At 62.0% G+C, this 10,247-nt stretch overlaps 1 protein-coding gene across 2 annotated transcripts; it reads right to left on the bottom strand.

Moving 5' to 3' along the window:
• On the bottom strand, positions 1-9,430 carry ATP1B2 (ATPase Na+/K+ transporting subunit beta 2). Of its 2 annotated transcripts, none has more exons than XM_038171825.2 (7): positions 9,198-9,430; positions 6,821-6,949; positions 5,855-5,959; positions 4,349-4,554; positions 2,692-2,748; positions 645-743; positions 1-358 (listed from the first exon to the last, which is right to left on the bottom strand). In XM_038171825.2, exons 1-7 carry the CDS (start codon positions 9,307-9,309, stop codon positions 194-196), a joined length of 873 nt encoding a protein of 290 aa, XP_038027753.1. In that variant the 5' UTR covers positions 9,310-9,430; the 3' UTR covers positions 1-193. The 2 variants fall into 2 exon arrangements, with proteins under 2 accessions (XP_038027753.1, XP_038027754.1); XM_038171826.2 differs by having other exon boundaries at positions 645-740; positions 9,198-9,358.
• Between the last annotated feature and the right edge of the window lie 817 nt (positions 9,431-10,247).

Genomic DNA, 10,247 nt, shown 5'->3' with positions numbered 1-10,247 from the left:
GGCATTTGGGGGTGAGGAGAGAAGCCGGGGCCCTACCACACCGTTTAATTTATATATAATATAAAAAATATCTATGTACATTTATTATTCTTATATTAGGAGCATCTGGAGGGGCAGAAGGGGGGGGGGAGGTTAGACCTGGCTCGAGGGGTGGGGGGGCGGCGCAGGGAGGTTGGTGGGGGGGGGGGGGGGCTCAATCCCGGTTGATGCGCAGGCGGAAGGCGACGCGGCCGGCGAATTTGTCGCGCTCGTCGTCGGCGCGGAGGCCGGCGGCGTTGAGGCGGCACTCGACGTGGTGCTCCACGTTGGCCGTGGCGTTGGCGAACTGCACCGCCACCACCGGCTGCGTGTAGTTCACCTGCAGCGCGGGGACGGCGTCACCCCGGGGGTGGGGGACGTGGGAGTGGTACCCCCCCCCCAATACGCCCCTAACACCCAAAACCCACCCCAAGGGTGAGCCAAGGGTCCAGAGCATCACCAAGCCCAACGAGGGGGCATCACCCTACAAGGGGGCATCAGCATCACAAGGGGATCAGGGGACACCAGCGTTTGGGGCCACCTCCAGGGGATCAGGGACACCCCCTGCCATATATCCAGGACCCCCCCCCCAAGCCCCAGTCCCCCCATCCCGTGCCCCCACTCACGTGCACTCTCTTGCCGTAGTAGGGGAAGTACATGAGGTCAATGGTGCCATTCGGGGGGAAGAGCTGGAGGGGCCCCAGGAGGGCGGCGTCCTCCTCCTGCTGTGGGGGGGGGGGGACAACAGGCACGTCCCCACCTGCCCCACATTGGGAGGGGACCCCCCAGTGTCCCTCTCCCCAAGTTTTCCCCCCTCCCAAATACCCCCAAGGCAGCATCCCCCCTCCAAGGATCCCTCTTCCCCTCCCATGGACTCCCCCTGCCCCATACCCCAAAGGAACCCCCATATACACCCCCTCCTCCCAAAAAGGACCCTCCCCATCACGTCTTCCCAGTACAACTCAGGGATCCCCCCAATTAGATTCTGACTCCCCCCCCCCCAGCCCCAACATTCCCTTGGTTCCCCCAAATACCCCCCCGATCCTCCCAAATATCCCAATGGCCCCAAATCCCCCTCATTTTGCCCCCCTCTTGTTCCCTTCCCCTATACCCCATCTGCCCCTGTGCCCATCAGTTTGTCCCAGTGCTCTCCCAGTGACACCCCACCACCACCACCCAGTTTGTCCCAGTGCCCCCCAGTCCCCTTACACTGCTGGCCGTCTGTCCCTGCGCCCCGCGGCCGGAAAGAAAGAGAAAATCAACTGCACGGGGACAGGGGGACATGGCACGGGGACATTGGGGACAGCAGAGACTTCGTGGGCACAGCACAGGGATAATGGGGACAGCGGGGACATTGGGGACACAATGGGACAATGGGGACATTGGGGACACAGCACAGGAATGGCACAGGGACACTGGGGACACAGTGGGGATGTGGCACGGGGACAGTGAGGACACGTTGGGGGACACCAAGGACATGGCATGGGCGGACATTGCATGGGGACATCAGGGGACACCCCCTAGGGACACTGGATTTGGGGACAGCCAGCGAGGATTTGGGGGACAGCAAGGGGATTCAGCGGTTCAGGGATGCTCAGCAGGCTTTGGGGTGAATCCAGCACATTTGGGGGCACCCAGCAGGATTGGGGTGAATCTAGCCTATCTGGGGACACTCAGCAGGCTTTGGGGTGAATTCAGCACATTTGGGGGCACCCAGCAGGATTGGGGTGAATCTAGCCTATCTGGGGACACTCAGCAGGCTTTGGGGTGAATTCAGCACATTTGGGGGCACCCAGCAGGATTTGGGGTAAATTCAACAAGCTTCAGAGAAACTCAGCAGGGCTTTGGGGTGAATCTAGCCTGTTTGGGGACACTCAGCAGGATTATGGGGTGAAACCAGAAGATTTTGGGTGAAACACAATTTTGAGGTGAAATGAGCAGCTTTCGTGACAGCCAGAAGGATTTGGGGATTAAACTAGCCTACGCCGGGACACGCAGCAGGATTTGGGGGTCAATCTAGACTATTTTGGGGCAGCAGCGAGATTTGGGGTTAATCTAGCAGACTTGGGATCACCCAGCAGGATTGGGGTTGAAACTAGCAGATTTGGGGACACACAGCACGATTTGGGGGTCAATCTAGCCTATTTTGGGGGGTACCCAGCAGGATTTAGGTTTGAACTAGCAGATTTTGGGACACCTAGAAGGATTTTGGGGTGAATCTAGCCTATTTCAGGAGTACCCAGCAGGATTGGGGTTGAAACTAGCAGATCTGGGGACACCCAGCAGGATTTGGGGGTCAATCTACCCTATTTTGGGGGGTACCCAGCAGGATTTAGGTTTGAACTAGCAGATTTTGGGACACCTAGAAGGATTTTGGGGTGAATCTAGCCTATTTCAGGAGTACCCAGCAGGATTGGGGTTGAAACTAGCAGATTTGGGGACACCCAGCAGGCTTTTGGGGTGAATCTAGCCTATTTGGGGTCCCTACCCCATTTTTTGGGGGCACCCCCTTACCAGGTCGCCCTTTGCCCGCGGCCGCTGGGGAGAGATGAGAGAGTGAGGTGATGTTGGGGACATGGGGGGGGGGTTGGGGGTGACACTGGGGACACGGGGGGGTGACACAGGGTGGGGGGGTGACATTGGGGACATTGAGGGGGGGGACACCGGGGTCACCTTGGCGGCGCACACCACGTTGATGCTCTTATTCCTCCCCGGGAAGAAGTTGATGACCTGCGGGAGGCGAAGGGTTAACGGGGGCCCAGTGCCGCCCAGTATGACCCAGTGCCGCCCAGTGCCACGCAGCCTCTAATGCCAGGGAATCCCAGTGCCCCCAGTCTATCCCAGTGCCTCCCAGTGCAATGCAAGGCATCCCAGTGCACGGCAATGCATTGCAACAGACACATCCCAGTGCTCCCAGTGCCTCCCAGTCCAATGCAATGCATAGCAACCCTCCCTAACTTTTCCCTTTCTCCCCTCCCAGTGCTCCCAGTTGCACTCAACGCACTCCAAACCTCCCCAACCATTGCACCATGCACCTTCACAGTGCTCCCAGTCCCTCCCAGTGCACTCCAAACCTCCCCAACCATTGCATTTTGCACCTTCCCCGTGCTCCCAGTCCCTCCCAGTGCACTCCAAACCTCCCCAACTATTGTGTTTTGCACCTTCCCAGTGCTTCCAGTCCCTCTTGGTGCATCCCAACCCTCCCCTTCCTCCCCTCCCAGTGCTCCCAGTTGCATTCAGTGCACTCTGAACCTCCCCAACCATTGCGTTTTGCACTTTCCCAGAGCTCCCAGTCCCTCCCAGTCCCATCCATTGCACTGCAAAGCGCCAAAGCATTGCCCCATGCACATTCCCAGTGCTCCCAGTCCCATTCAACGCACTCCAAACTTCCCCAACCATTGCGTTTTGCACTTTCCCAGTGCTCCCAGTCCCTCCCAGTCCCACTCAATGCACTCCAAACCTCCCCAACCATTGTGTTTTGCACCTTCCCAGTGCTCCCAGTCCCTCCCAGTGCACTCCAAACCTCCCCAACTATTGTGTTTTGCACCTTCCCAGTGCTTCCAGTCCCTCTTGGTGCATCCCAACCCTCCCCTTCCTCCCCTCCCAGTGCTCCCAGTTGCATTCAGTGCACTCTGAACCTCCCCAACCATTGCGTTTTGCACTTTCCCAGAGCTCCCAGTCCCTCCCAGTCCCATCCATTGCACTGCAAAGCGCCAAAGCATTGCCCCATGCACATTCCCAGTGCTCCCAGTCCCATTCAACGCACTCCAAACTTCCCCAACCATTGCGTTTTGCACTTTCCCAGTGCTCCCAGTCCCTCCCAGTCCCACTCAATACACTCCAAACCTCCCCAACCATTGTGTTTTGCACCTTCCCAGTGCTCCCAGTCCCTCCCAGTGCACTGCAACCTCCCCAACCATTGTGTTTTGCACCTTCCCAGTGCTCCCAGTCCCTCCCAGTGCACTCCAAACCTCCCCAACCATTGCATTTTGCACCTCCCCAGCGCTCCCAGTCCCTCTCAGGGCATCCCAACACTCCCCAACCTTTCCCTTTCTCCCTTCCCAGTGCTCCCAGTCCCTCCCAGTGCATTGCAAACCTCCAAAGCATTACCCTGTGCACCTTCCCAGTGCTCCCAGTCCCTCCCAGTGCACTCTGAACCTCCCCAACCATGGGGTTTTGCACTTTCCCAGTGCTCCCAGTCCCTCCCAGTGCACTGCAACCTCCCCAACCATTGCATTTTGCACCTCCCCAGCGCTCCCAGCCCCTCTCGGCGCATCCCAACCCTCCCCATCCTCCCCTCCCAGTGCTCCCAGTGCCCCCAGCGCCTCACCCGGTTGACCTTGAGCAGCACGCAGGGCCGCCCGGCGCCGTAGCCGTAGTCGTCGTCGGCTCCCAGCCCGGCGCAGGGTCCCAGCAGCGAGCGGTTGAAGCGGCAGGCGCGCTTGGGGTAATTGGGGACGCCGTCGTCCGGCTGCTCGTTGTAGCGCCCCGGGGTGCAGGCGGCGTTGCGGGCGGCCTGCACGCTGTCGTTGTACGCTGCGGCCAGCACCCGCTCGCACCAGTGCCGCCCAGTACGGGCCAGGGAGCTCCCGCTGCCTCCCAGAAGGGACTAGGGGCTTCCCAGGATGGGTCGGGGACCACCCGGTATGGAGTAGGGGCCTCTCAGTATGGACTAGGGACTCCCCAGTGCCTCCCAGTATGGGCTAGGGACCCCCTAGTGCCTCCCAGTATGGGCTAGGGACCCCCAAGTATGGTCTAGGGACTCCCCAGTGCCTCCCAGTATGGACTAGGGACCTCCCACTGCCTCCCACTATGGGCTAGGGACCTCCCAGTATGGAGTAGGGGCCTCCCAGTATGGACTAGGGACCTCCCAGTGCCTCCCACTATGGGCTATGGACCTCCCAGTGCCTCCCACCATGGGCTAGGGACCTCCCAGTGCCTCCCACTATGGGCTATGGACCTCCCAGTGCCTCCCACCATGGGCTAGGGACCTCCCAGTGCCTCCCAGTATGGGCTAGGGACCCCCCAGTGCCTCCCACTATGGGCTAGGGACCTCCCAGTGCCTCCCACTATGGGCTAGGGACCCCCCAGTGCTTCCCACTGTGGGCTAGGGACCTCCCAGTGCCTCCCAGTATGGGCTAGGGACCCCCCAGTGCTTCCCACTGTGGGCTAGGGACCTCCCAGTGCCTCCCAGTATGCATTAGGGCTCACCCAGTATGGAGTAGGGGCTCCCCAGTGCCTCCCAATATGGGCTAGGGACTCCCCAGTGCCTCCCAGTATGGGCTAGAGTCCTCCCAGTGCCTCCCACTATGGGCTAGGGGCCTCCCAGTGCCTCCCAGTATGCATTAGGGCCCACACAGTATGGAGTAGGGACCCCCAGGGTGGATTGGGGCCCACCCAGTATGGGCAAGGGAGCTCCCAGTGCCTCCCAATATGGATCAGAGCCCTCCCAGTTTGGACTAGAGACTTCCTAGTGCCTCCCAGTATGGACTAAGGACCTCCCAATATGGATTAGGGGCCCCCCAGTGCCTCCCAGTATGGACTAGGGACCTCCCAGTGCTTCCCAGTATGGACTGAGGCTCTTCTAGCACAGAATGCGGCCCTCCCAGTGCCTCCAAGGGGATCCCAGTACATCCTAGGACCATCCCAGTACAGACTGGAAGACCTCCCAGTGCCTTCCAGTACAGACTAGGACCCTCCCAGCGCATTGTGGGTCTCCCTAAGTCCTTCCCAGAGCCCCCAGTTCCCTCCCAGTGCCCCCCAGTTCCCTCCCAGCCCCTTCCCAGTGCCCTCCAGCCCCCTCCCAGTGCCTCCCAGTGCCTCCCAGTTCACTCACGCTCGAGGAACTGGTGCAGGGCGCGGACATAGTGGAGCCAGGTCTGGCTCTGGGTGACGTTGAAGGTGACATCAAGCCCCTCGGCGCGCGGGCGGATCATCATCCCTGCGCACGGGGACACCGGCCTCGCACCACGGCCTTGCACGACGGCCGTGCAACGTGCACGGGGGGGGGGGGGGGGGGGGGGGGCCTCATGCAAGGGGAGGGGGGAGCCAGGGGCTGAGCCACCCCCCCCATTGCACACCCACTCCCCCCGGGCAATGTTGAGGCAGCCCTCGTGCAAACCCTTGTGCAAATCCTTGTGCAAAGGGCCCCTTGTGAAAATCCTCGTGCAAAAGGTTCCACCGGGGGGGGGTTCAAGGCCGCCCATTGCACGCTCCCAATGCCCCCCCCCCCGGCACCCTCAGCCATGAGGTCTCACTCCAAGCCCTCGTGCAAAGGGCCCCTCGTGCAAATCCTCGTGCAAAGTGCCCCTCATGCAAACCCTCGTGCAAATCCTCGTGCAAAGGGTCACACTGGGGGGGGGGGGGGGGGTTCGAGGCCACCCATTGCACACCCCCAGTGCCTCCCCCAATGCCCCTGGCCACAAGGTCTCACTCCAAGTCCTCGTGTAAAGGGTCTCTTGTGCAAACCCTCGTGCAAAGGGTCCCTTGTGCAAAGAGTCACACTAGGGGGGGTTCAAGGCCACCCATTGCACACCACTAATGCCCCCCCCAATGCCCCTGGCCACAAGGTCTCACTCCAGGTCCTCGTGCAAAGGGCCCCTCGTGCAAATCCTCGTGCAAACCCTCGTGCAAAGGGTCCCTCGTGCAAAGAGTCCCACCGGGGGCTCTCAAGCCCACCCACTACACACCCCCAGCGCCCCCCCCCCCCCCCCCAACAACCCCAGCCACGAGGTCTGGCTCCGAGTCCCCGTGCGAGGGGCCCCTCGTGCAAACCCTCGTGCAAGGGGCCCCTGGTGCACACCGGGGGTGGCGAGGCGGTCCTGGTACTTGGGCACGTGGGGGTCGACGCTCTGCAGCAGCACCCACATGGTGAGGGCGAAGAGCCCGGCCAGGAACCCGTAGAAGAGCAGGTAGAAGAGCAGGATCAGGCCTGGGGGGGGGGGGCACGGGGTCAGCACCCCCCCAATGACCCCCCCCGGGGGTGTGGGGGTGGGGGAATCCCCCCCCCCAAAAAAAAAAAAGGTCCTGAAACGCCACCCCAAAGCAGCCCGTTTGCCCCAAAATGCCCCCAAAGCTGCCCCAAGGACACCAAGTGTCCCCCAAACCCACCAAATGTCGCCCCCCCAGCACCCAAAAAGCCCCCCCCTCAAACTGCCCCAAGGCTCCCAAATTGTCCCAAGACCCCTAAATGACCACAAATGTGTCCCCCAAACTGCCCCAAGACCCCCAAATGACCCCAAGCACCCCCCCAAAGCTGCCCCAAAACCCCCAAATGACCCCAAACCTGCCCCAAGACCCCCCCAAACTGCCCCCCCTAAAATGCCCCAGTAACAAACACCCCCCCCAAAAACTGCCCCGAGACCCCCAAATGTACTCCCCAAACTGCCCCAAGGTCCCCAAACTGCCCCAAGACCCCTGAACACTCCCCCCCCATCTGACCCAAGAGCCCCAAATGCCCTCAAATGTGCCCCAAAAACTGCCCTGAGATCCCCAAATGCCCCCCCAACCTCACCCAAGACCCCCAAATGACCCCAAATGTGCCTCAAAATTTGCCCCAAGAGCCCCAAATGCCTCCCCAATCTGCCCCGAGGCCCCCAAATGACCCCCAAAACTGCCCCAAGATCCCTCAACTGACCTGACACCCCCAAACACCCCCCCAAAATTGCCCCATCCTCCCCCAAACTGCCCCATGATACCCCCCCACTACCCCCATGGCAGCAGATACCCCCCAAATGCCCCCCAAGCCCTAAACACCCCCCAAAAAAACTGCCCCATGACATCAAATCTACCCTAAAACTGCCCCAAACACCCCCAAACCACCCCAAACACCCCAAAACTGTCCCCATTTGCCCCTAAAATCCATGAAACCACCCCAACGACATCAAATCTCACCCCAAATACCCCCCCAAAGCCCCAATCCCCCCCAAAAATCACTCCCGGAGCCCCAAATACCCCCAAAACAACCCCAAATCCTCCCCAAACCCACCGCAGTCCCCAAATCCTCCTAAATTCACCCCAAAACTCAAACCCACTCCTGGAGGCCCCCCCCGATCCCGTCTGAACACCCCCAAAATCCCCCCCCAAAAAAACAATCCCCCTTCTGCCCCCCCCCCAAACCCCCCAGCCCCCCCCCTGAGCCATCTGTCCCTACAAATGGGGGGGGTCCCAGCCCGGGGGGGGTCCTCGTCTGTCTGTAAATGGGGGGGGGCAATGTCCATCTGGCTGCCCCCCCCCGGGGGGGGGGTCCCTGTCGCTCCCATCCCCCAGCCCTGTCCGTGACCTACTTTTGCAGCCACAGCGCGACAGACGGGGGGGCGGGGGGGGGGCACAATCCTGCCCCCCCCCTCAAATTGACCCCCCCCCCAAATCCCCCAAAGTGCCCCCCCCCTTCCAATGCAGCCTCGTGGGGGGAGCCTGCAGCCCCCCCAAATTACACCCATGGTGGGGGGGGGACTTTAAGAGATGTCCTTCCATGGGGGGGGCTTTACAGGTTTAAATGGGGGGGCTGCATTTTGGGGGGGGTCCCTACGCAGCCCCCCCCACATTTAAACCCATACAGGGATGGAGGACCCCATAAAACTCCCCTCCTGTTGCACTCCTGGGGGGGGGGTCCCTATATGGCCCCCTCCCGCTGCACCCACACGGGGGGGTCCCTGCGCACCCCCCCCCCATCGGACCCAAGCGGGGGGGGTCCCCGCTGTGCCCCCATTTGCACCCATAGGGGAATCCCTACACAACCCACCCTGATGCAGCCCTATAGGAGACCCCTACGTGCACCCCCCCATTTGGGGGGGCCCTATGCGACCCCCCCCCATAGCTATATTGGGGGGTCTCATACGCCCCCCTCCCACTGCACTCAAACGGGGGGGGGGCAAATAGGGTCCCTATGGGAAATCCAAATGGGGGAGGGGGGGGCAAATAAGGTCCCCATGGGGAACCCAAATTGGGGGGGGGGTCCCCATACCCTAAACCCACACCGGGGTGCGGGGGGGGCACAACTTTTAGAAGCCCCCCCCATGTGCATCCCTACGGGGGGGGGGGGGTCCCTCAGCGCCTCCCCACTGCAACCCAAGGGGGTGGGATCCCCACACAACCCCCCCAGGGCTGCTCCCCCCATCGCACCCCCAAAACCCCCGCGCTCCCCCGACCCCCCCCCCTCCCCAAAATGCCGGACCTACCCCAGCTGGTGCCGGTCCTGCCCAGGACCTGGCGGCTCCGGGGGTCCCACACAAAGGCTCGCCACTCAGCCAGCACCTGCCCGCAGCTCCGCTTCTCCTTGTCCCGAGCCATTTTTTATTTTCTTTAATATTTTTTTTTGGCGGGGGGGGGGGGTCCCGGGAAGGAGGGAGGCGGGGGGGGGCGCTCCGGGGGTCCCGCTCCGCTCCGCCCGCGCCGGGATTCGAACCCGCGACTCCCCAGCGCCGCCGCCGCGCCGCCTTATATAGCCTCGGGGCCACGCCCCCTCGCCCCTAGCCACGCCCCCTTATGCTAATGAACCGTCTAAAGCCGCCCGGGCCCCGCCCCTTATGCTAATGAAGGGGGCGGGGAGCCCCGCGGCCGTTTCCCACCGCCCCCCATTGAGAGATTTAATGGGGAGGGGGGGGCTTAAAGGGGCCGCGCGGGGAGAGGGGCGCTGGGAGGCCGCTGGGGGATACTGGGAGCACTGGGGGGGGCGCTGGGAGCCTTGGGAGAGGGATGGGGGAGCACTGGGGGTACTAACTGGGAGAACTAGGGGGGTACTGGGGGCATTGAGAAGGTTACTGGGAGTGCTGGGGGGCTACTGGGGACACTGAGGAGGGCACTGGGGGTCTACTGGGAGCACTGAGCAGGTTACTGGGAGCACTGGGGGGATCCTGGGGGTTCTGAGGGGCTACTGGGAGCACTGGGGGGCTACTGGGAAGCTACTGGGGCCACTGAGCGGGTACTGGGAGCATTGAGAAAATTACTGGGAGCACTGGGGGACTACTGGGAGCACGCAGAGAAGATACTGGGGAGGGCTCCTGGGAGCTCTGGGGGCTTACTGGAAGCACTGGGGGGCTAGTGGGAGCATCGAGCATGTTACTGGGGCGTTACTGGGGGCGCTGAGCAGGTTACTGGGGGCTTACTGGGGACTACTGGGGGCTTACTGGGGGCTACTGGGGGGTTACTGGGGCCACGGCGAGGGGGCGATGAGGAGGACCCCTGGAAGCTTACTGGGAGTGAACTGGGAGCACTGGAGGAGGGGCTCT

Source organism: Anas platyrhynchos, chromosome 37 (assembly GCF_047663525.1).
Source record: "Anas platyrhynchos isolate ZD024472 breed Pekin duck chromosome 37, IASCAAS_PekinDuck_T2T, whole genome shotgun sequence".
Lineage (NCBI taxonomy): Eukaryota > Metazoa > Chordata > Aves > Anseriformes > Anatidae > Anas > Anas platyrhynchos.
The sequence above is the reverse complement of the archived record's forward strand: the minus strand, read 5'-3'. Positions and strand labels throughout refer to the sequence as shown.